Raw genomic sequence first — 26,684 nt, forward strand, 5'->3', positions numbered from 1 at the left:
TAGCTCATCTAGGGTGTACTCATTAGTCCACTCCTGGCTGCATCTAGCTCATCTAGGGTGTACTCATTAGTCCACTCTTGGCTGCATCTAGCTCATCTAGGGTGTACTCATTAGTCCACTCTTGGCTGCATCTAGCTCATCTAGGGTGTACTCATTAGTCCACTCTTGGCTGCATCTAGCTCATCTAGGGTGTACTCATTAGTCCACTCCTGGCTGCATCTAGCTCATCTAGGGTGTACTCATTAGTCCACTCCTGGTTGCATCTAGCTCATCTAGGGTGTACTCATTAGTCCACTCTTGGCTGCATCTAGCTCATCTAGGGTGTACTCATTAGTCCACTCCTGGCTGCATCTAGCTCATCTAGGGTGTACTCATTAGTCCACTCCTGGCTGCATCTAGCTCATCTAGGGTGTACTCATTAGTCCACTCTTGGCTGCATCTAGCTCATCTAGGGTGTACTCATTAGTCCACTCCTGGCTGCATCTAGCTCATCTAGGGTGTACTCATTAGTCCACTCTTGGCTGCATCTAGCTCATCTAGGGTGTACTCATTAGTCCACTCTTGGCTGCATCTAGCTCATCTAGGGTGTACTCATTAGTCCACTCCTGGCTGCATCTAGCTCATCTAGGGTGTACTCATTAGTCCACTCTTGTCTGCATCTAGCTCATCTAGGGTGTACTCATTAGTCCACTCTTGGCTGCATCTAGCTCATCTAGGGTGTACTCATTAGTCCACTCTTGGCTGCATCTAGCTCATCTAGGGTGTACTCATTAGTCCACTCTTGGCTGCATCTAGCTCATCTAGGGTGTACTCATTAGTCCACTCTTGGCTGCATCTAGCTCATCTAGGGTGTACTCATTAGTCCACTCTTGGCTGCATCTAGCTCATCTAGGGTGTACTCATTAGTCCACTCTTGGCTGCATCTAGCTTATCTAGGGTGTACTCATTAGTCCACTCTTGGCTGCATCTAGCTCATCTAGGGTGTACTCATTAGTCCACTCTTGGCTGCATCTAGCTCATCTAGGGTGTACTCATTAGTCCACTCTTGACTGCATCTAGCTCATCTAGGGTGTACTCATTAGTCCACTCTTGGCTGCATCTAGGGTGTACTCATTAGTCCACTCCTGGCTGCATCTAGCTCATCTAGGGTGTACTCATTAGTCCAACGGTTGGAGAAATGCAGGTATGTTTATCACTGTTTCGTTCAGTTTGCTACTGTTTCAGAGATGTTTTTCAACAGAATCGGCAGAATGAATACACCCCAGATCACACGCAAACACTGTTAGCTTTTTTCTCGTTGTATAATTGCTTCTCACATCTACGTGCTCTCCTCCTCCCACCTTTTCCCTTCGCTTGTGAACTTCAGTGAACAACACATCAGCTGTCTGTGACCAGACAAAAAAAACTTTCCAAGCCAAACCTTCATGTCATAACCACTAACCACAACACACAGCCTACATCGTTGTCACCATATTAGCTAACATCATCGTCAACATAGCTACTAGAACTAACGTGTTAGTAAACCCGCTACAATCATGCAGTACAGTGTACAGTCAGCAAGCAGTTTAGCAGTTACACCGGCAGGCCCCGGTGGCAATAAATTAATCAAACCAAAAGCTTACCTTGACTTGGAAGAGTTCCAGTGTTGGATAGCCTTAGCCAGCTAGCTAACATAGCATCCCTCTCTGTTTGAGCCAGGTGTTTGAGTAGGCTAAACTAGCTAGCCGTTAAACTATTGTCTTTCTCTCTCTTTGAGTCAACTACTTACCACATTTTATGCACTAAGGTGATAGCTAGTTGTAGCTTATGCTTTCAGTACTAGATTCATTCTCTGATGCTTTGATTTGGTGGAAGACATGTCAGTTCATGCTACAAGAGCTCTGATAGGTTGGAGGACATCCTCCAGACGTTGCCATAATTACTGTGTAAGACTATGGAAGGGGGTGAGAACCATGAGCCTCCTAGGTTTTGTATTGAAGTCAATGTACCCAGAGGAGGATGGGAAGCTAGCTGTCCTCTGGCTACACCATGGTGCTACACTACAGAGTGCTGTTGAGGCTACTGTAGACCTTCATTACAAAACAGGAGGGAAGCTAGCTGTCCTCTGGCTACACCATGGTGCTACCCTACAGAGTGCTGTTGAGGCTACTGTAGACCTTCCTTACATAACAGGAGGGAAGCTAGCTGTCCTCTGGCTACACCATGGTGCTACCCTACAGAGTGCTGTTGAGGCTACTGTAGACCTTCATTACAAAACAGTGGGGTTTTAATCAATTATTTGGTGACGTGAATATATTTAGTATAGTTTTATCTAATAAGGATAACTGGAAAATGTATACTTTTTTTTTTTTTTTACACTGAGGATGGTCCTCCCTTTCCTCCTCTGAATAACCTCCACTGGTGTCTGCTGAGATAAGTTCCCTTTTCTATAGAATCCAGAACCACTTCCTGAGATGACAAATAAAGGTCTTTTCTCCCTCCCCTCCCCCTGTAGAGGCTGCATGCGTTGCAGAACTTCAACACTCTGATGGCGGTGACGGGCGGTCTGTGTCACAGCTCAATCTCTCGTCTAAAGGACACCGCCAGTCTGCTACCCCCTGACGTCACTAAGGTCAGCCTTAACCCTAACCTAGCTGATGGGATTACCTGGGATAGGCTCTAACCCTAACCTAGTTGATGGGATTAGCTGTGATAGGCTCTAACCCTAACCTAGCTGATGGGATTAGCTGGGATAGGCTCTAACCCTAACCTAGTTGATGGGATTAGCTGTGATAGGCTCTAACCCTAACCTAGTTGATGGGATTACCTGGGATAGGCTCTAACCCTAACATAGTTGATGGGATTAGCTGTGATATGCTCTAACCCTAACCTAGTTGATGGGATTACCTGGGATAAACTCTAACCTTAACCTAGCTGATGGGATTAGCTGTGATAGGCTCTAACCCTAACCTAGCTGATGGGATTAGCTGTGATAGGCTCTAACCCTAACCTAGTTGATGGGATTAGCTGTGATATGCTCTAACCCTAACCTAGCTGATGGGATTAGCTGGGATAGGCCCTAAACTAGTTGATGGTATTAGCTGTGATAGGCTCTAACCCTAACCTAGTTGATGGGATTAGCTGTGATAGGCTCTAACCCTAACCTAGTTGATGGGATTAGCTGTGATAGGCTCTAACCCTAACCTAGTTGATGGTATTAGCTGTGATAGGCTCTAACCCTAACCTAGCTGATGGTATTAGCTGTGATAGGCTCTAACCCTAACCTAGTTGATGGGATTAGTTGTGATAGGCCCTAACCCTAACCTAGTTGATGGGATTAGCTGTGATAGGCTCTAACCCTAACCTAGTTGATGGGATTAGCTGTGATATGCTCTAACCCTAACCTAGCTGATGGGATTAGCTGGGATAGGCCCTAACCTAGTTGATGGTATTAGCTGTGATAGGCCCTAACCTAGTTGATGGGATTAGCTGTGATAGGCTCTAACCCTAACCTAGTTGATGGGATTATAGGCTCTAACCCTAACCTAGTTGATGGGATTAGCTGTGATAGGCTCTAACCCTAACCTAGTTGATGGGATTAGCTGTGATATGCTCTAACCCTAACCTAGCTGATGGGATTAGCTGGGATAGGCCCTAACCTAGTTGATGGTATTAGCTGTGATAGGCTCTAACCCTAACCTAGTTGATGGGATTAGCTGGGATAGGCTCTAACCCTAACCTAGTTGATGGGATTAGCTGTGATAGGCTCTAACCCTAACCTAGTTGATGGGATTAGATGGGATAGGCTCTAACCCTAACCTAGTTGATGGGATTAGCTGTGATAGGCTCTAACCCTAACCTAGTTGATGGGATTAGCTGTGATAGGCTCTAACCCTAACCTAGTTGATGGGATTAGATGGGATAGCCTTTGATAAAATATTAATATTTAATATTTATCCACAAGCAGCAGATGTTCTACCTACCTTTACAAGGCAATACATTTATTGTTGCTCCAAACATTTTCTAAATTCAAACCTCCCAGTGGCAGTTGGTGACGTTTAAGATAAGGGAGGACTAATATATTTTAATGAGCATGGCCTTATTTCTATTACAGCATATTGGATGATTGTCATTCATATTCCATTCACCCAGCTCAATGTACCATTGATAGGTTTAAGCTACTACATGAGCCTCCTAGGTTTTGTATTGAAGTCAATGCACCCAGAGGAGGATGGAAGCTAGCTGTCCTCCGGCTACACCATGGTGCTACCCTACAGACTGCTGCTGAGGCTACTGTAGACCTTCATTGCAAAACAGTGTGTTGCAATCAATTATTTGATGACGTGAATATATTTAGTATAATTTTATCTAAAAAGGCTAACTTTTTTTCATGTTACATTATTTTATTTTTATGAAATTCACTGAGGATGGTCCTCCCCGTTCTCCTCTGAAACCTTCCCCCTGAAGCCCCATGGGTGTTCAGAAGAAACCGGCGACATCCATGTAGGAAGTAATCCCCTCTTTTCCTTCTCCTCCTCCTCCTCTCCAGGCCCTGAGCGAGATGACAGAGCTGCTGTCGTCCTCCAGTAACTATAGTAACTACCGCCGGGTGTACAGTGAGTGTTCAGGGTTTAAGGTGCCTATCCTGGGGGTCCACTTGAAGGACCTGATCTCCCTGAACGAGGCCCTGCCAGACTACCTGGAGGAGCAGAAGATTAACCTGGGGAAACTGCAGCATCTCTACTCTAACATCTCTGACCTGTTGTCGGTACACTCCTGCTCTCCTCCGTTTGAGGCCAACAAGGATCTGCTGCATTTACTCACCGTGAGATGTCTATTGTATATTTATTTAAAACAAGGCAGTCCCACCGACATGTCTACTGTATATTTATTTAAAACAAGGCAGTCCCACCGACATGTCTATTGTATATTTATTTAAAACAAGGCAGTCCCACTGACATGTCTACTGTATCTTTATTTAAAACAAGGCAGTCCCACTGACATGTCTACTGTATCTTTATTTAAAACAAGGCAGTCCCACCGACATGTCTATTGTATATTTATTTAAAACAAGGCAGTCCCACTGAGAACACCTGTTTCTCAAAGGGAAAACGGGAGGAGCTGTTGGAACGGAGTGTGTTGTTGTCGGTTATAGGGTTCTCGTTTAGTGGTTTGGATACTGTGAAAAGCTACTGCTAAAGTAGATGTATTTGAGAGCCACAGTCGACCTTTTAAATGTATAGTCAACCCCCCCCCCCCCCTCCCCTCCCCTCCAGCTGTCTCTGGATCTGTACTACACAGAAGATGAGATCTACGAGCTGTCCTACACCAAGGAACCCAAGAACCCTAAAATACAGGTCAGTACTGGACACCCTAAAAACATTATATATGTCCAATCTAGTTGCGAGGAAGTGAATGTGCTTGTTCCACATTGCAGCAGACAACGAATGTGACTGCCGACTGGCTGATCAACAAATCACCTTGTATCATAAATAACTACTCATTGTTATTTGTGGATCAGTCAGTCACCATTTACCCACAATGCATCATGGAGTTGATGCTCTCGAACACAGTCAATGATTGTACTCTTTGTGAAAAGGGGGCGGGGGTGAAATCTCTAGAGTCGTGTGCCAGCCTCAACGACTTTAGACACAGGGGCTGTCGAATCAAATCAAATCAATACATGTCACAAGCCACGAATACAACAGGTAGACCTTACAGTGAAAATGCTTAAAGAGACTAGTGTCACTCACTGTGCTCTGTCTCTCTCACTCTCTCTCTGCCTCGCTCTCTTACTGCTGACATGCAGTTTATCAACGTTATCTGTTACCATCATCCTGCCTCCCTTCTTCCTGACCTCTGACTTTACACGCTGAGCTCACCCTGTCACTGCATCATCCTGTGGGTGGAGGCTAGGCTACATCAAAGTTAACCACAAAAAGACTGAGCCCTTGACAAAGGCTTGTTATGTGGTAGGTGTTTTAACGTGTGCAGTCTTTCATGCCTCCTCCCTCTTTTTCTCTCCCTCCCCTCCCCTCCCTCCCTCCCTTTCTCCCTCCCTCCCCTCCTCCCTCCCTCCCTCCCTCCCTCCCCTCCCTCCTTCCCTCCTTCCCTCCCTCCCTCCCTCCCTCCCTCCCTCCCTCCCTCCCTTCCCTCCCTCCCTCCCTCCCTCCCTCCCTCCCTCTCCCCTCCCCTCCCCTCCCCTCCCTCCCTCCCTCCCCTCCCTCCCTCCCTCCCTCCCTCCCTCCCTCCCCTCCCTCCCTCCCTCCCTCCCTCCCTTTCTCCCTCCCTCCCTCCCTCCCCCTCCCTCCCTCCCTCCCTCCCTCCCTCCCCTCCCCTCCCCTTCCCTTCCCTTCCCTCCCCTCCCCTCCCCTCCCCTCCCCTAGCCTGTAGCACCTGTCAAACCCCCAGTTGTAGCAGAGTGGGGGTCAGGGGTGACTCCGAGGCTGGACCCAGACACCATCTCTAAACACGTCAAACAGATGGTGGATGTGAGTATCTGTCTGTCTGTCTGTCTGTCTGCCTGCCTGCCTGTCTGTCTGTCTGTCTGTCTGTCTGTCTGTCTGTCTGTCTGTCTGTCTGTCTGTCTGTCTGTATCTCTGTCTGTCCTCTCTGTCTGTCTGTCCTCAGCAACACTCGGGCTCTTTCTAAATGTATCTCTCGTTGATTTCTCACATCCTGTCTCCCCCACCTACTTCTCAAAACACAATGGAGAAGAAGGTCAGAGGAGATAGGGGCTTCTTCTCTTCGATGTGGTTTGCGAAGGAGGCGAGGAGATAGGATGCAAGGAATCAAGTAGAGTTGAATTGGGATAGAACTGTGAGATGGTGTTGCCTGTCTGTGTGTGTGAGTCTTTTTTCATTTCCTCATTACTGTGCACTCCTAAAGCAGAACTACCCCTGGTCTACCGCAACCCAAAGTTAACATTGTGTACTTTATCTGTCGTCCCCATAGAGATGTGTAGAGATCGCAACGTTGTATCTGTCCCATCATGGTGTCTGTGAGCCCACGTTCAGCACCATTGAGGTTATCTCCATTTTAAAGTAGTAAATTTTCTTCTAAATTTTGATGTTTTGAAAAAAAAAAGTGTAAAGCTATTATTGGTGATTGACGTCCCAACTGCAGTGCTGGAGTCTTAAACCAAATCTTGTGTGTCATTTAAATGTGGCCACTAGATGGCGGTGATATAGCTTAAAGCCATTTACAAACCAATGGTGAAGGTGCATAAAATATGTCAGAATTCAGATATCACAGTAATACTCCATTCACTACTTGTAGTTCTATAGTCCGTGTTGTTGGTCTTGGCTAGCTTAATGTTCCTGTCGCTAGCTAGCTAGCACTCAGTCACTCACGTGGCTGCTAGCATCGTCATGAAAAGAGGCATGAGGGAAGCACTACACTATGACATTTTTCTACATTGAACAAAAATATAAAACGCAACATTGATAAGTGTTGGTCCCATGTTTCATGATCTGAAATAAAAGATCCCAGAAATGTTCCATACGTACAAAAAGATTATTTCTCACACATTTTGTGCACAAATTTGTTTACATCCCTGTTAGTGAGCATTTCTCCTTCGTCAAGATAATCCATCCACCTGACAGGTGTGGCATATCAAGAAGCTGATTAAACAGCATGATAATTACACAGGTGCACCTTGTGCTGGGGCCACTCTAAAATGAAAGGCCACTCTAAAATGTGCAGTTTTGTCACACAACACAATGCCACAGATGACTCAAGTCTTGAGGGAGCGTGTAATTGGCATGCTGACTGCAGGAATGTCTACCAGAGCTATTACCAGATAATTTAATGTTAATTTCTCTACCATAAGCCGCCTCCATCTTTGTTTTAGAGAATTTGGCAGTACGTCCAACCGGCTTCACAACCCGCAGACCACGTGTATGGCGTCGTGTGAGCGAGTGGTTTGCTGATGTCAATGTTGTGAACAGAGCGCCCCATGGTGGCGGTGGGGTTATGGTAAGGGCAGGCAGGCCCATTGTCGTGCCATTCATCTGCCGCCATCACTTCACATTTCAGCATGATAATGCACGGCACCATGTCACAAGGATCTGTACACAATTTCTGGAAGCTGAAACTGTCCCAGTTCTTCCATGGCCTGCATACTCACCAGATATTTCATCCATTGAGCATGTTTGGGATGCTCTGGATCGACGTGTAAGACAGCGTGTTCCAGTTCCCGCCAATATACAGCAACTTCACACAGCCATTGAAAAGGAGTGGGACAACAATCCACAAGCCACAATCAACAACCTGATCAACTGTATGTGAAAGAGATGCGTCCCGCTCCATGAGGCAAATGGTGGTCACACCAGATACTGATTGATTTTCTGATCCATACCCCTACTTATTTTTTTTTTAAGGTATCTGTGACCAACAGATGCATATCTGTATTCCCAGTCGTGTGAAATCCATAGATTAGGGCCTGATGAATTTATTTACATTTATTGATTTCCTTATATGAACTATAACTTAGTAAAATCTTTGAAATTGTTGCATGTTGCGTTTATATTTTTATTCAGTATAAGTAGTGAGAACACTCTGGATCAGGCAATGTTGAAATGTAATCTTTAGACACGTACAGTACTTATCTTAAAATGTAGTTTTGTTAATTGACTAAAACAAGAAGACAACAAGAAAAATAGCGTTTGAAAAGGGTTACGTTTTTTTTGCTGCGCGCCAATGGTAACCTAGGTAACCACATGTTGTTTTCCCCACAGTCCTATCTAATACCAACCGGGACTATTTTTAACACGGTTCAATGCACCGATAAATCAGCTAGGTAGCATCTTGGAGCTAAAATTGGAATCATGTATACCAGGGGGTGAGCAAGTACAATTTCAGAAGGTTCCGGTCATACACATTTCCTAGGTAGAAAAAGGTCCGGATGGATATTGTCAGAAACAAACCCCCACCTCACAACACATGTGACCCCAAACTGTTGACACTCCAGAGAGAAAAAAAAATGTAGCCGTTTTAAAATGTACTTCCTACAATTCTACACATTATACCACAGAGTGAAGGTAAAAATGTAGCAGTTTTAAAGCTAATTTCCTGCAATTCCAAACACTTATTTGTGGTTATATGATACTAGTTGTCAAACCTCAACCGAATTCTTAAAAAATATATACAGTGCATTCGGAAAGTATTCAGACCCCTTGACTTTTTCCACATTTTGTTACGTTACAGCCTTATTCTAAAATGGATTAAATAAAAAGTATTCCTCATCAGTCTACACACAATACCCCATAATGACATCACAATACCCCATAATGACATCACAATACCCCATAATGACATCATAATGACATCACAATACCCCATAATGACATCACAATACCCCATAATGACATCACAATACCCCATAATGAAAAAGCAAAACCAGGTTTTTAGACTTTTTAGAAAATGTATAAAAAAAAATGTTTTTTTAAATACCTTATTTACATAAGTATTCAGACCCTTTGCTATGAGACTCAAAATTGAGCTCAGTTGCATCCTTTTTCCATTGATCATCCTTGAGATGTTTCTACAACTTGAATGATTCAATTGATTGGACATGATTTGGAAAGGCACACACCTGTCTATATAAGGTCCCACAGTTGACAGTGCATGTCAGAGCAAAAACCAAGCCATGAGGTCGAAGGAATTGTCTGTGGAGCTCCGAGACAGGATTGTGTCGAGCCACAGATCTGGGGAAGGGTACAAAAACATTTCTGCAACATTGAAGGTCTTCAAGAACACAGTGGCCTCCATCATTCTGAAATGGAAGAAGTTTGGAACCACCAAGACTCTTCCTAGAGCTGGCCGCCCGGCCAAACTGAGCAATCGGGGCAGAAGGGCCTTGGTCAGGGAGGTGACCAAGAACCAGACGGAAGCCACTCCTCAGTAAAAGGCATATGGCAGCCCGCTTGAAGTTGCCAAAAGGCACCTAAAGGACTCAGACCATGAGAAACAAGATTCTCTGGTCTGATGAAACCAAGATTGAACTCTTTGGCCTGAATGTCAAGCGTCACATCTGGAGGAGACCTGGCACCATCCCAACGGTGAAGCATGGTGGTGGCAGCATCATGCTGTGGGGATGTTTTTCAGTGGCAGGGACTGGGAGACTAGTCAGCATCGAGGGAAAGATGAACGGAGCAAATTACAGAGAGATCCTTGATGAAAATCTGCTCAAGAGTGCTCAGGACCTCAGACTGGGGCGAAGGTTCACCTTCCATCAGGACAACGACCCTAAGCACACAGCCAAGACAATGCAGGAGTGTCTTGGGGACAAGTCTCTGAATGTCCTTGGGTGGCCCAGCCAGAGCCCGGACTTGAACCTGATCGAACATCTCTGGAGAGACCTGACAATAGCTGTGCAGCGACGCTCCCCATCCAACCTGACTGAGCTTTAGAGGATCTGCAGAGAAGAATGGGAGAAACTCCCCAAATACAGGTGTGCCAAGCTTGTAGTGTCATACCCAAGAAGACTAAAGGCTGTAATCGCTGCCAAAGGTGCTTCAACAAAGTACTGAGTAAAGGGTCTGAATACTTATTTAAATGTCATTTGCTAAAATTATATAAATGTAACCGATGTGAAATGACTAGCTAGTTGGCAGTGGTGCGCGCTAATAGCGTTTCAATCGGTGACGTCACTCGCTCTGAGACCTTGAAGTAGTTGTTCCCCGCGGCCGCGGCTTTTGAGGAGCGATGGGTAACGATGCTTTGAGGGTGGCTGTTATTGATGTGTGCAGAGGGTCCCTGGTTCGAGCCTAGGTAGGGGCGAGGAGAGGGACGGAAGCTATACTGTTACACAGAGAAGAAGGGGAGAAGCTCCCCAAATTCAGGTGTGCCAAGCTTTTAGCATCGTACCCAAGAAGACTCTAGGCTGTAATCGCTGCCAAAGGTACTTCAACAAAGTACTGAGTAAAAGGTCTGAATACTTATGTAAATGTAATATTTCAGTTTTTTCTTTTTTTAAATAAATTTGCAAAAAAAAAAAAAAGAATACAGTTTTTGCTTTGTCATTGTGGGGTACTGTGATGTCATTATGGGGTACTGTGATGTCATTATGGGGTATTGTGATGTCATTAAGGAGTAGTGTGTGTAGATTGATGAGGGAAAAAACAATTGTATCCATTTTATAATAAGGCTGTAACGTAACAAAATGTGGAAAAAGTGAAGGGGTCTGAATACTTTCCGAATGCACTGTACATCTATTATTTATTGTTTAATTGGGGTCCATGGTCCGTGTTGACCCTGTTCTGGGTCCGTAATCCGTATTGACCCTGTTCTGGGTCCGTAATCCGTGTTGACCCTGTTCTGGGTCCGTAATCCGTATTGACCCTGTTCTGGGTCCGTAATCCGTGTTGACCCTGTTCTGGGTCCGTAATCCGTATTGACCCTGTTCTGGGTCCGTAATCCGTATTGATCATGTTCGCGTAATCCGTATTGACCCTGTTCTGGATCCGTAATCCGTATTGACCATGTTCTGGGTCCGTAATCCGTATTGACCCTGTTCTGGGTCCGTAATCCGTATTGACCCTGTTCTGAGTCCGTAATCCGTATTGACCCTGTTCTGGGTCCGTAATCCGTATTGACCCTGTTCTGGGTCTGGATCCAGTACGTTTATTGAGTATAGACGTACTAATGCTGATACAAAAAAAAGAGCAACAGAGAAATATACAACACGACGAACTTAGCAAACGTGGCATTTGTGGTAAGTGCATGGAGGCCGCCATTTTAATGAACTTTCGCTATTTGAAGAAGACAATGCTCTGATCATTGACTGATCGCTCCCAAACCCATAGAAATCCCCGCCTAGTTTACTACTTTAAAATGGCGGAAAGCCCTCTATGGCAACGTCCATGCAAAAACGTGTTATTTCCAAGCAGAGATCTCTATACATCTCTATGGTCGTACGTACCACAGAATGAACATAACGTCTGTGCTGACCTCTGCAGTCCATCATGAAGAACTACGACCTGAACCAAGATGGATACATCTCTCTGGAGGACTTTAAGAAGATAGCAGCTAACTTCCCCTTCTCCTTCTGCAACAATGACAGTGACAGGTGAGATTGAGTGAGAGAGAGAGAGAGAGAGAGAGTGAGAGAGAATGTGAGAGAGTGAGTGATCCTGTGCCACAGTTGGATGTGTGAACTCTTCTTCTTAAGAACATTCTGTCTCGAGCTTTAACAATCTGTCACTCTCTCTTTCTCCTCCCACCCCTCCCTCCTTCTCTCCACCCATCCCTCCCTCTCTCTCCTCCCTCCCTCTATCTCTCCTCTCCCATCCTCCTCCCTCCCTCTCTCCTCCCATTCCTCCCTCTCTCCCTCCCATCCCTCCCTCCTCCCACCCCTCCCTCCTTCACTCCACCCATCCCTCCCTCTCTCCTCCCACCCCCCCTCCCTCCCTCTCTCTCCTCCCATCCCTCCCTCCCTCTCTCCCCCCCCCCCCTCTCTCCTCCCTCCCTCTCTCCTCCCATCCTCCTCCCTCCCTCTCTCCTCCCATCTCTTCCAGAGAGGGGGAGATCAGTCTACAACAGATCAACTCCTACTTCATGAGGGGGATGTCCGTATGTGCCAAACTAGGATACAACTTCAAGAACGTTCACAACTTCCACGAGACCACGTACAAGCGACCCACCTTCTGTGACACTTGTGGAGGCTTTGTGGGTATAGCATTGAGCTGGATGTTGTTAAAACTGTGATTTGGCTGAGATTCACAAACCGTCTAATTCATGCTCTGTTGTGTCCGCTCTGTTGTAGCTGTGGGGAGTCATCAAGCAGGGCTTCCACTGTCGAGGTAAGATATCTCATCTAGACGTCGCACAACAGAATCACTCACAATATGATGTAACTGTACCTGAGAACAGTGGTTCCCAAACAGCATCACTCACAATATGATGTAACTGTACCTGAGAACAGTGGTTCCCAAGATGCAACTGTACCTGAGAACAGTGGTTCCCAAACAGCATCACTCACAATATGATGCAACTGTACCTGAGAACAGCGGTTCCCAAACAGATTGGTCGGCATTGTTCCATTTAATTTTTAAAGGAACTTCGTCCGGTTTTTTACTTACTCTTGAAAGTTATAATAGTAGAATGTACAAGGTAAAATTTCTAATATTGGGTAGTGTGTCATCAGTTACTCTTGTCATGTTCGTCTTTACAAACCTTAGAGAGATATTTATAACGTGAAATGTCCAGATCAACCAGACCACGTCAGCTAACGTTTTTAGCCCAAAGATATTGTAGTAAATGTTTGATTTACTCAAATATCACATGAATAAACATTAGACATGGCAACATGTGTAGAGTAGCAAGAAAATGTGCTTTAAAACCGGCAACATTTTTCTCTCCACCAACAAGAGGGATGTGAACAGTTTGTGTTATGAACAATGCAAGCATCACCTCTATTTCTATGTTGCAGGATTATAAACTCATTTCCTGTTCTACACATTTTGTCATGTGTAGAGATGATGTTCCCCAATGCCGGAAAGGGGGGCTGAGTGAAATAGTTTGGGAAACCCTGCCTTTTACTCTCTCCCTCTCTCTCTCTCTCTCTCTCTCTCTCCACATCAGACTGTGGGGTAAACTGTCACAGACACTGCCAGGACCTGTGTGGGATGCAGTGTGTGAAGAGAGACAGGGTGTACGCTGGGTCCTGTCCCTCCACCCCTGCATCAGCACTCACTCCTGTCCCAGACGTCCTAACGAAGGCGAACAGCTGGAGTAAGGCACACTCTATCACATCACCCTACTGCTAGTGACTGGCTCTATCACATCACCCTACTGCTAGTGACTGGCACTCTATCACATCACCCTACTGCTAGTGACTGACACTCTATCACATCACCCTACTGCTAGTGACTGACACTCTATCACATCACCCTACTGCTAGTGACTGACACTCTATCACATCACCCTACTGCTAGTGACTGACACTCTATCACATCACCCTACTGCTAGTGACTGACACTCTATCACATCACCCTACTGCTAGTGACTGACACTCTATCACATTAACCTACTGCTAGTGACTGACACTCTATCACATCACCCTACTGCTAGTGACTGACACTCTATCACATCACCCTACTGCTAGTGACTGACACTCTATCACATCACCCTACTGCTAGTGACTGACACTCTATCACATCACCCTACTGCTAGTGACTGACACTCTATCACATCACCCTACTGCTAGTGACTGACACTCTATCACATCACCCTACTGCTAGTGACTGACACTCTATCACATCACCCTACTGCTAGTGACTGACACTCTATCACATCACCCTACTGCTAGTGACTGGCTCTATCACATCACCCTACTGCTAGTGACTGACACTCTATCACATCACCCTACTGCTAGTGACTGGCTCTATCACATCACCCTACTGCTAGTGACTGACACTCTATAATAATGAGGTACTGCTAGTGACTGACACTCTATAATAATGAGGTACTGCTAGTGACTGACACTCTATAATAATGAGGTACTGCTAGTGACTGACACTCTATAATAATGAGGTACTGCTGTGTGTCCGAACAGGTTCGTCGGAAGACAACACATTTGTTTTCCCCGGGGGTAACGGTAATTGGGGTAACAACCGTAATAGGAGGGACTTGGACCGGTCCACTCTGGGTAACGGAGGTGACTCATCGCTCTCGGACCGCTCCACCCAGACAGACCCGGGGTTGTGGATGCCTGTGAGTGTGGACAAGAAGGGAAACCAGCAAGTTCTCCCTATAGAGAGAGACAGGGTAAGACCTGTAGTCAACACCAAATCAGACACAGCTCAGGTTTTTAAATGAACTATTTCACATGACCCTGTCTGTCTGAAGCAGTCTGCCTGACCCTGTCTGTCTGAAACAGTCTGTCTGAAACGGTGTTGTGTTGTGACTCCCCACCCTCCCTCCCTCCCCCCAGGGCTGTGTTGTGACTCCCCACCCTCCCTCCCTCCCCCCAGGGCTGTGTTGTGACTCTCCACCCTCCTCACCCCTCTCCCCAGGGCTGTGTTGTGACTCCCCACCCTCCCTCCCTCCCCCCAGGGCTGTGTTGTGACTCTCCACCCTCCTCACCCCTCCCACCAGGGCTGTGTTGTGACTCTCCACCCTCCCTCGCTCTCCCCAGGGCTGTGTTGTGACTCCCCACCCTCACCTCCCTCCCCCCGGGGCTGTGTTGTGAATCTCCACCCTCCTCACCCCTCTCCCCAGGGCTGTGTTGTGACTCTCCACCCTCCCTCGCTCTCCCCAGGGCTGGGTTGTGACTCCCCACCCTCCCTCCCTCCCCCCAGGGCTGTGTTGTGACTCTCCACCCTCCTCACCCCTCTCCCCAGGGCTGTGTTGTGACTCTCCACCCTCCCTCGCTCTCCCCAGGGCTGCGTTGTGACTCCCCACCCTCCCTCCATCTCCCCAGGGCTGTGGTGTGACTCCCCTCCCTCCCCCCAGGGCTGTGTTGTGACTCCCCACCCTCCCTCCCCCCAGGGCTGTGTTGTGACTCCCCACCCTCATTTAAGTCATTTAGCAGACGCTCTTATCCAGAGCGACTTACAAATTGGTGCATTCACCTTATGATATCCAGTGGAACAACCACTTTACAATAGTGCATCTAACTCTTTTAAGGGGGGGGGGGGGGGGTTAGAGGGATTACTTTATCCTATCCTAGGTATTCCTTAGAGAGGTGGGGTTTCAGGTGTCTCCGGAAGGTGGTGATTGACTCCGCTGACCTGGCGTCGTGAGGGAGTTTGTTCCACCATTGGGGTGCCAGAGCAGCGAACAGTTTTGACTGGGCTGAGCGGGAACTGTACTTCCTCAGAGGTAGGGAGGCGAGCAGGCCAGAGGTGGATGAACGCAGTGCCCTTGTTTGGGTGTAGGGCCTGATCAGAGCCTGAAGGTACGGAGGTGCCGTTCCCCTCACAGCTCCGTAGGCAAGCACCATGGTCTTGTAGCGGATGCGAGCTTCAACTGGAAGCCAGTGGAGAGAGCGGAGGAGCGGGGTGACGTGAGAGAACTTGGGAAGGTTGAACACCAGACGGGCTGCGGCGTTCTGGATGAGTTGTAGGGGTTTAATAGCACAGGCAGGGAGCCCAGCCAACAGCGAGTTGCAGTAATCCAGACGGGAGATGACAAGTGCCTGGATTAGGACCTGCGCCGCTTCCTGTGTGAGGCAGGGTCGTACTCTGCGAATGTTGTAGAGCATGAACCTACAGGAACGGGTCACCGCCCCAGGGCTGTGTTGTGACTCCCCACCCTCCCTCCCTCTCCTCAGGGCTGTGTTGTGACTCCCCACCCTCCCTCCCTCTCCCCAGGGCTGTGTTGTGACTCCCCACCCTCCCTCCCTCTCCCCAGGGCTGTGCTGTGACTCTCCACCCTCCCTCCCCCCAGGGCTGTGTTGTGACTCCCCACCCTCCCTCCCTCTCCCCAGGGCTGTGTTGTGACTCCCCACCCTCCCTCCCTCTCCCCAGGGCTGTGTTGTGACTCCCCACCCTCCCTCCCTCTCCCCAGGGCTGTGTTGTGACTCCCCACCCTCCCTCTCAGGGCTGTGTTGTGACTCTCCACCCTCCCTCCCTCTCCCCAGGGCTGTGTTGTGACTCCCCACCCTCCCTCTCAGGGCTGTGTTGTGACTCTCCACCCTCCCTCCCTCTCCCCAGGGCTGTGTTGTGACTCCCCACCCCTCTCCCCAGGGCTGTGTTGTGACTCTCACACCCTCCCTCCCTCTCCCCAGGGCTGTGTTGTGACTCCACTCACCCTCTCCCCAGGGCTCCCCAGGGCTGTGTTGTGACTCCCCACCCTCCCTCTCAGGGCTGTGTTGTGACTCCACACCCTCCCTCCCTCTCCCCAGGGCTGTGTTGTGACTCCCCACCCCTCTCCCCAGGGCTGTGTTGTGACTCCCCACCCTCCCTCTCAGGGCTGTGTTGTGACTCCACACCCTCCCTCCCTCTCCCCAGGGCTGTGTTGTGACTCCCCACCCTCCCTCCCTCTCCCCAGGGCTGTGTTGTGACTCCCCACCCTCCCTCTCAGGGCTGTGTTGTGACTCTCCACCCTCCCTCCCTCTCCCCAGGGCTGTGTTGTGACTCCCCACCCCTCTCCCCAGGGCTGTGTTGTGACTCTCCACCCTCCCTCCCTCTCCCCAGGGCTGTGTTGTGACTCCCCACCCCTCTCCCCAGGGCTGTGGTGTGACTCCCCACCCTCCCTCCCTCTCCCCAGGGCTGTGTTGTGACTCCACACCCTCCCTCCCTCTCCCCAGGGCTGTGTTGTGACTCCCCACCCCTCTCCCCAGGGCTGTGTTGTGACTCTCCACCCTCCCTCCCTCTCCCCAGGGCTGTGTTGTGACTCCCCACCCCTCTCCCCAGGGCTGTGTTGTGACTCTCCTCCCTCCCTCTCCTCAGGGCTGTGTTGTGACTCTCCACCCTCCCTCTCCTCAGGGCTGTGTTGTGACTCTCCTCCCTCCCTCTCCTCAGGGCTGTGTTGTGACTCTCCACCCTCCCTCTCCTCAGGGCTGTGTTGTGACTCTCCTCCCTCCCTCTCCTCAGGGCTGTGTTGTGACTCTCCACCCTCCCTCTCCTCAGGGCTGTGTTGTGACTCTCCACCCTCCTTCTCCTCAGGGCTGTGTTGTGACTCTCCTCCCTCCCTCTCCTCAGGGCTGTGTTGTGACTCTCCTCCCTCCCTCTCCTCAGGGCTGTGTTGTGACTCTCCACCCTCCCTCTCCTCCGGGCTGTGTTGTGACTCTCCACCCTCCCTCTCCTCAGGGCTGTGTTGTGACTCTCCACCCTCCCTCTCCTCAGGGCTGTGTTGTGACTCTCCACCCTCCCTCTCCCCAGGGCTGTGTTGTGACTCCCCACCCCTCTCCTCAGGGCTGTGTTGTGACTCTCCACCCTCCCTCTCCCCAGGGCTGTGTTGTGACTCTCCTCCCTCCCTCTCCCCAAGGCTGTGTTGTGACTCCCCTCCCTCCCTCTCCTCAGGGCTGTGTTGTGACTCTCCACCCTCCCTCTCCTCAGGGCTGTGTTGTGACTCTCCACCCTCCCTCTCCTCCGGGCTGTGTTGTGACTCTCCACCCTCCCTCTCCTCAGGGCTGTGTTGTGACTCTCCTCCCTCCCTCTCCTCAGGGCTGTGTTGTGACTCTCCACCCTCCCTCTCCTCAGGGCTGTGTTGTGACTCTCCACCCTCCCTCTCCTCAGGGCTGTGTTGTGACTCTCCACCCTCCCTCTCCTCAGGGCTGTGTTGTGACTCTCCACCCTCCCTCTCCTCAGGGCTGTGTTGTGACTCTCCACCCTCCCTCTCCTCAGGGCTGTGTTGTGACTCTCCACCCTCCCTCTCCTCAGGGCTGTGTTGTGACTCTCCTCCCTCCCTCTCCTCAGGGCTGTGTTGTGACTCTCCACCCTCCCTCTCCTCAGGGCTGTGTTGTGACTCTCCACCCTCCCTCTCCTCCGGGCTGTGTTGTGACTCTCCACCCTCCCTCTCCTCAGGGCTGTGTTGTGACTCTCCTCCCTCCCTCTCCTCAGGGCTGTGTTGTGACTCTCCACCCTCCTTCTCCTCAGGGCTGTGTTGTGACTCTCCACCCTCCTTCTCCTCAGGGCTGTGTTGTGACTCTCCTCCCTCCCTCTCCTCAGGGCTGTGTTGTGACTCTCCTCCCTCCCTCTCCTCAGGGCTGTGTTGTGACTCTCCACCCTCCCTCTCCTCAGGGCTGTGTTGTGACTCTCCACCCTCCCTCTCCTCAGGGCTGTGTTGTGACTCTCCACCCTCCCTCTCCTCAGGGCTGTGTTGTGACTCTCCTCCCTCCCTCTCCTCAGGGCTGTGTTGTGACTCTCCTCCCTCCCTCTCCCCAGGGCTGTGTTGTGACTCTCCTCCCTCCCTCTCCCCAGGGCTGTGTTGTGACTCTCCTCCCTCCCTCTCCCCAGGGCTGTGTTGTGAAGCCCCAGAGATTCCTTGGCTCCTCCATGCCAGCCTCCTTCCTGCAGGAGAAGATGGAGGAACTCAACTTGATCAGAGATAAGAGCAGAGAACCCGACTGAGCTGCGACACTGGATACACACGGACGGACGGACACACAAAGACACACACACGGACACACACACACGAACGGACGGACGAACACACACACACACACACGGACGGACGGACGGACAGACACACACACGGACGGACAGACACACACGGACGGACACACACACACACGGACGGACGGACGGACAGACACACACACGGACGGACAGACACACACGGACGGACACACACACAAACTCATACACACCCAGACATCAAATAAACTGGGTTTGTGTGGGCCGCGTTTGAGCCAATGGGTGTTTCTCAATACGCGTCCTACCGCGCTCCACACTCTCAACCTCAAGAGAAAGTACTCAGGAGCACGAGCGTGGAGCGCGGATGCATAACACATAAAACTTTCCATTTGAGAAGCATTTCCCCTCTACTGTATTACCTCACGCTGCACCTCCCCAGTCACTGACCCTTCTTCCAGCCAGGACGATGACCACAATAGACGAAGATATACACAAAGCTAACTTTTACTTCATGATTATCAGTTAGATATATGTGAATCGTTGTAATCGAGCTAGCAGGTTAAACAGGAAAAAAATTCACAGAAACTAATGCTATGCAAAGTACAGTCGATGTCAGTTCTTTGTGGGTAGCTAGCTAAAAATTGTTTTTTGTGGCTATCCAGTTTGCCCTATTGATTTTCTATGGACTAACCAGGATAATGGCAATAGAGTCGAAACAAGATATACACGAAGCAAATGTTTCACTTCGTAACTATCATAACTATCATAACATTCATAACTATGCTTGCTGTCTGGGGGTTTTAAGCTAAGTTTCTGTACATAACTTTGTGACATCAGCTGATGTAAGAAGAGCTTTATAAATACATTTGATTGATTGCTATCTGTTTATCGTAATAATGTAGCTAACCGGATAGAATAACAGGCAACAAAACCGACATAAACCAATGTTATCAAAAGGTAGATGTCGATTCTTCGTGGGCAGCAAGCTAACAATTATTTGTGTCTCTCTGGCAAGCTAACAGTAGTAGCTAGCCAGTTAGCTCCATTACGACCTACAACACTACAGTGGGTACTGTAGGCAGGTAACCATGCCAAAATGGGCTGTATTTATTAACGTAGCAAAATATTGTAGTCAAGCAACATATGTGATGTGATTAGCTAACATTTAAATACCCGAGTCGCATTGTATTTTCTCTCGCTTCAGCTCAAATAATGTCAGCCATTGATTTTAATCAAATTTGTGTAATTTTTTTTATTTTATTATAAAATGTGTTTGCATCATAATTCTTTACTTTCTGTTGAAGCTTACATCGATGCATGCTTCAAAATATGTACAAACGGAGGACACGCACTCGAGAAGTGTCCTCCATGCACTGTTTCATATACTTTGATTTGGGACTCAGCCTCCGACCCTCCTCTGCTACGGTATTATGGACTTTGATAAACACCCATTGATTCAACCAGTTTTTTTTATTTTTCGCTCCCAGTGGTTTTCCTGATCATTTTCAAGTAGAGTTAATGTCCTTGCTGTGACTTCTACGATCTATTTTTTGGTTTTCTATATATATATATATATATATATATACAGTGTATTCTAACTGTTATGTGATGTGTGATGTATTTTTTAAATTTCTGAACATTTCTGTGGTGCTAAGCTCTTTTCTTCAACACCAGGGGCTGTATCCTAAATGGCACCCTATGCCCTATCTAGGGCACTACTTTGATCACTATTCCCTATCTAGGGCACTACTTTGATCACTATTCCCTATCTAGGGCACTACTTTGATCACTATTAGATCCCTGGTCAAAGGTATTTTTAATTTTTCTTTTAACTAGACAAGTCAGTTAAGAAAAAAAATCTTATTTTCAATTATGGCCTAGGAACAGTGAGTTAACTGCCTTGATTTTTTACAGATTTGTACCTTGTCTGCTCGGGGATTTGATCTTGCAATCTTTCGGTTACTAGTCCAACACTCTAACCACTAGGCTACGCTGCCGCCCCAAGGTAGTGCACTAATATAGGCAATAGGGTGCCATTCCCCATAGGGCCTGGTCTAAAGTAGTGCCCTAGATAGGCAATAGGGTGCCATAGGGGACAGACCCTTGGAGATGGACCTCCAAGACTGCCTTAAAATCTTACAACAACCCGGTAGCATGGCGGGACATGATTTTAACGAACGCCAGTAGTGCAATCCATCACCTCTGTCCCTTAAACCCACCACCAAAATACACACACTGCCTTATCAAAGCTTCTACTGGACTGCTTCAGTGAAACTATAGTATCTAACGCCCTGTGACGTGACGATCGTTGTACTGTTGTAATTATGTTTATTCTCCTCTCTGCTCATCTCAGTTTAGAGTGTCCGTGTGTTTGTTTTGGAAAGGAAACACGAGGTGTGATTACAGGTTAACGATGTGTTATTGTCAAGGCCTACTGTACCGAGTCTATTCCGGGTCCCAAATGGCACTCTATGCCCTATTACCTAGTCTGGAAAACTTGACCCTAGGCAACACAGGGACTTGGGTCTGGTTTCCAATGATGGATTCTTTTGGCATTGAGGAACTACGTCACTGGGAGAGGGGGGGGGGGGGGGGGGGATTTCTGGGGACCAAACAAATCACAAGACAGACATGAGGCTAGAACGTCGCGATTCGAAACCAAAGTTTGCAGTGGTTTTAGTGAAGGTAGTGGATGCAGACTAGCCACTTGTGAAATGCACCCATTAAAAATAACCTACAAGACCTACATCTTTGCTAGTTCTAATTTAAATTTTTCTCAAGAGTAGTGACGTAGGTAGTGACACAAATCCTCTATGCTACGTAGGTAGTGACATAGTTCCTCTATGCTACATAAGTAGTGACATAGTTCCTCTATGCTACGTAGGTAGTGACATAATTCCTCTATGCTACGTAGGTAGTGACATAATTCCTCTATGCTACGTAGGTAGTGACATAATTCCTCTATGCTACGTAGGTAGTGACATAATTCCTCTATGCTACGTAGGTAGTGACATAATTCCTCTATGCTACATAAGTAGTGACATAAGTCCTCTATGCTACGTAGGTAGTGACATAGCTCCTCTATGCTACGTAGGTAGTGACATAATTCCTCTATGCTACGTAGGTAGTGACATAGCTCCTCTATGCTACGTAGGTAGTGACATAATTCCTCTATGCTACGTAGGTAGTGAAGTAGGTCCTCTATGCTACGTACAGTTGAAGTCAGAAGTTTACATACACCTTAGCCAAATACATTTTTAACTCAGTTTTTCACAATTCCTGACATTTAATCCTAGTAAAAATTCCCTGTTTTAAGAGAGTTAGGATCACCACTTTATTTTAAGAATGTGAAATGTCGGAATAATAGTAGAGAGAATGATTTATTTCACCTTTTATTTATTTCATCACATTCCCAGTGGGTCAGAAGTTTACATACACTCAATTAGTATTTGGTAGCATTGCCTTTAAATTGTTTAACTCGGGTCAAACTTTTCGGGTAGCCTTCCTTCCACAAGCTTCCCACAATAATTTGGGTGAATTTTGGCCCATTCCTCCTGACAGAGCTGGTGTAACTGAGTCAGGTTTGCAGGCCTCCTTACTCACACACGCTTTTTCAGTTCTGCCCACAAATGTTCTATAGGATTGAGGTCAGGGCTTTGTGATGGCCACTCCAATACCTTGACTTTGTTGTCCTTAAGCCATTTTGCCACAACTTTGGAAGTATGCTTTGGGTCATTGTCCATTTGGAAGACCCATTTGGGACCAAGCTTTAACTTCCTGACTGATGTCTTGAGATGTTGCTTCAATATATCCACATAATTTTCCCGCCTCATTATGCCATCTATTTTGTGAAGTGCACCAGCCCCTCCTGCAGCAAAGCACCCCCACAACATGATGCTGCCACCCCCGTGCTTCACGATTGGGATGATGTTCTTCGGTTTGCAAGCCTCCCCTTTTCCTCCAAACATAACGATGGTCATTACCATCAAACAGTTCTATTTTTGTTTCATCAGACCAGAGGACATTCTCCAGTAAGTACGATCTTTGTCCCCATGTGCAGTTGCAAACCGTAGTCTGGCTTTTTTATGGCGGTTTTGGAGCAGTGGCTTCTTCCTTGCTGAGCGGCCTTTCAGGTTATGTCGATATAGGACTCGTTTTACTGTGGATATAGATACTTTTGTACCTGCTTCCTCCAGCATCTTCACAAGGTCCTTTGCTGTTGTTCTGGGATTGATTTGCACTTTTCGCACCAAAGTACGTTCATCTCTAGGACACAGAACCCGTCTCCTTCCTGAGCGGTACGGCGGCTGTGTGGTCCCATGGTGTTTATACTTGCGTACTATTGTTTGTACAGATGAGCATGGTACCTTCAGGCGCTGGACCAGACTTGTGGAGGTCCAAAAAAATAATCTGAGGTGTTGGCTGATTTCTTTTGGTTTTCCCATGATGTCATGCAAAGAGGCACTGAGTTTGAAGGTAGGCCTTGAAATACATCCACAGGTACACCTCCAATTGACTCAAATTATGTCAATTACCCTATCAGAAGCTTCTAAAGTCATGACATCATTTTCTGGAATTTTCCAAGCTGTTTAAAGGCACAGTCAACTTAGTGTATGTAAACTTCTGACCCACTGGAATTGTGATACAGTGAATTATATGTGAAATAATATGTCTGTAAACAATTGTTGGAAAAATAACTTATGTCATGCACAAAGTAGATGTCCTAAACGACTTGCCAAAACTATAGTTTGTTAACAAGACATTTGCGGAGTGGTTGTAAAACGAGTTTTAATAATGACTCCAACCTAAGTGTATGTAAACTTCCGACTTCAACTGTAGTTAGTGACGTGGGTCCTCTACCCTACGTAGGTAGTGACATAGGTCCTCTATGCTACGTAGGTAGTGACATAGGTCTTCTATGACTAAAGAGTCCATCATTGAAACCAAACCCTGGCCACAGTGTTACCTAGGCTTGGGTTTTCAACACTATCTACTAGCCATACGAAGTAGGGCTCTGGTCAAAATAATAACAATATATGCCATTTAGCAGGCTTTTTTTTTTTTATCCAAAGCGACTTAGTCATGTGTGCATACATTTTACATATGGGTGGTCCCGGGAATGGAACCCACTACCCTTGGCATTACATGTCTCTACCGACTGAGCTACAAAGGACCTATTAGGTAATAGGAATATTCTAGACATATCCTACGGAATAGGGAAGCATTTGGGAGGCACAGTACTAGCCGACGTGAGATTACGACGGCTGGATACGCAAGACTATCTATGGGACCGGACTATACGTGTGTTAAATATGATTACTATTAAAGTATCTTTGTGGTTTTATGAAACGTTATATGAGTGATTCGTGACTACACACATGGACTCGTAGTGAGGAGCACAAGTTTATTAATTATGTTGAAATACTGATTTACAAATAATACATAAAACTACTTATAGTTTATGAATGGCTTATTAATGAATTATTTTATTGTATTATGTTACCACTTACCAGACAGAGACAGAGTATATAAACATGTAAATGTGAAACTAAATCATTTAAACTTCAGTAATGAAACAGACAGCTTATTGGGTTCATTCATCTGTTGTACTGTTATCATATTATTATTGTTGTCCAATAAAAACACATTCTGACACAAAGTCAAACAACATTTTTACAAAAAAAAAAAAAGGGTTGTTGCAATAGACAAAACAACTGATTGGCCAAACATTCTGCTGTTAGTGGACAAACCAGAGGACAAACCAGAGGACACACCAGTGGACACACCAGAGGACAAACCAGTGGACACACCAGTGGACACACCAGAGGACACACCAGGGGACACACCAGAGGACACACCAGAGGACACACCAGAGGACAAACCAGTGGACACACCAGAGGACAAACCAGTGGACACACCAGAGGACAAACCAGAGGACACACCAGAGGACAAACCAGTGGACACACCAGAGGACAAACCAGTGGACACACCAGAGGACACACCAGTGGACAAACCAGAGGACACACCAGAGGACAAACCAGTGGACACACCAGTGGACACACCAGAGGACAAACCAGTGGACACACCAGAGGACAAACCAGTGGACACACCAGTGGACACACCAGAGGACAAACCAGAGGACACACCAGAGGACAAACCAGTGGACACACCAGTGGACACACCAGAGGACAAACCAGTGGACACACCAGAGGACAAACCAGTGGACACACCAGTGGACACACCAGAGGACAAACCAGAGGACAAACCAGTGGACACACCATAGGACAAACCAGTGGACACACCATAGGACACACCAGTGGACAAACCAGTGGACACACCAGTGGACACACCAGAGGACACACCAGTGGACACACCAGAGGACACACCAGAGGACACACCAGTGGACACACCAGAGGACACACCAGTGGACACACCAGAGGACACACCAGTGGACACACCAGAGGACAAACCAGTGGACACACCAGAGGACAAACCAGTGGACACACCAGAGGACAAACCAGTGGACACACCATAGGACACACCAGGGACAAACCAGTGGACACACCAGAGGACACACCAGTGGACAAACCAGTGGACACACCAGAGGACACACCAGTGGACAAACCAGTGGACACACCAGAGGACACACCAGTGGACAAACCAGTGGACACACCAGAGGACAAACCAGTGGACACACCAGAGGACAAACCAGTGGACACACCATAGGACACACCAGTGGACAAACCAGTGGACACACCAGTGGACACACCAGTGGACAAACCAGTGGACACACCAGTGGACAAACCAGTGGACAAACCAGTGGACAAACCAGTGGACAAACCAGTGGACAAACCAGTGGACACACCAGTGGACACACCAGTGGACAAACCAGTGGACACACCAGAGGACACACCAGTGGACACACCAGTGGACACACCAGTGGACAAACCAGTGGACAAACCAGTGGACACACCAGTGGACACACCAGTGGACAAACCAGTGGACACACCAGAGGACACACCAGAGGACAAACCAGTGGACACACCAGAGGACACACCAGAGGACAAACCAGTGGACACACCATAGGACACACCAGTGGACAAACCAGTGGACACACCAGAGGACACACCAGTGGACAAACCAGTGGACACACCAGAGGACACACCAGTGGACAAACCAGTGGACACACCAGAGGACACACCAGTGGACAAACCAGTGGACACACCAGAGGACAAACCAGTGGACACACCAGAGGACAAACCAGTGGACACACCAGTGGACACACCAGTGGACAAACCAGTGGACACACCAGTGGACACACCAGTGGACAAACCAGTGGACACACCAGTGGACAAACCAGTGGACAAACCAGTGGACAAACCAGTGGACAAACCAGTGGACAAACCAGTGGACACACCAGTGGACACACCAGTGGACAAACCAGTGGACACACCAGAGGACACACCAGTGGACACACCAGTGGACACACCAGTGGACAAACCAGTGGACAAACCAGTGGACACACCAGTGGACACACCAGTGGACAAACCAGTGGACACACCAGTGGACACACCAGTGGACACACCAGTGGACACACCAGAGGACACACCAGTGGACACACAGCAGATCATAAAATACTATCAACACCTTGAAAGCTCATCTGAACCGCTAATAAAAGTA

At 47.8% G+C, this 26,684-nt stretch overlaps 1 protein-coding gene across 2 annotated transcripts in view; it reads left to right on the forward strand.

The window, feature by feature from the left end:
• rasgrp4 (RAS guanyl releasing protein 4) overlaps positions 1-24,353 on the forward strand; it is a 58,175-nt gene extending 33,822 nt beyond the window's left edge. The window contains exons 9-18 of one of the 2 annotated variants that reach the window (XM_071360239.1): positions 2,495-2,611; positions 4,529-4,804; positions 5,256-5,336; positions 6,366-6,470; positions 11,940-12,049; positions 12,498-12,648; positions 12,746-12,782; positions 13,564-13,713; positions 14,537-14,748; positions 18,849-24,353. In XM_071360239.1, the coding sequence (XP_071216340.1) occupies positions 2,495-2,611; positions 4,529-4,804; positions 5,256-5,336; positions 6,366-6,470; positions 11,940-12,049; positions 12,498-12,648; positions 12,746-12,782; positions 13,564-13,713; positions 14,537-14,748; positions 18,849-18,998 (1,389 nt within the window). In that variant the 3' untranslated portion in view covers positions 18,999-24,353. The remainder of the gene's footprint in view (positions 1-2,494; positions 2,612-4,528; positions 4,805-5,255; positions 5,337-6,365; positions 6,471-11,939; positions 12,050-12,497; positions 12,649-12,745; positions 12,783-13,563; positions 13,714-14,536; positions 14,749-18,848) is intronic. The other variant, XM_071360240.1, reaches the window with a different exon arrangement.
• Positions 24,354-26,684: the final 2,331 nt, after the last annotated feature.

The sequence above is a fragment of the Salvelinus alpinus genome, chromosome 22 (genome assembly GCF_045679555.1).
Source record: "Salvelinus alpinus chromosome 22, SLU_Salpinus.1, whole genome shotgun sequence".
Classification (NCBI taxonomy): Eukaryota; Metazoa; Chordata; class Actinopteri; order Salmoniformes; family Salmonidae; genus Salvelinus; species Salvelinus alpinus.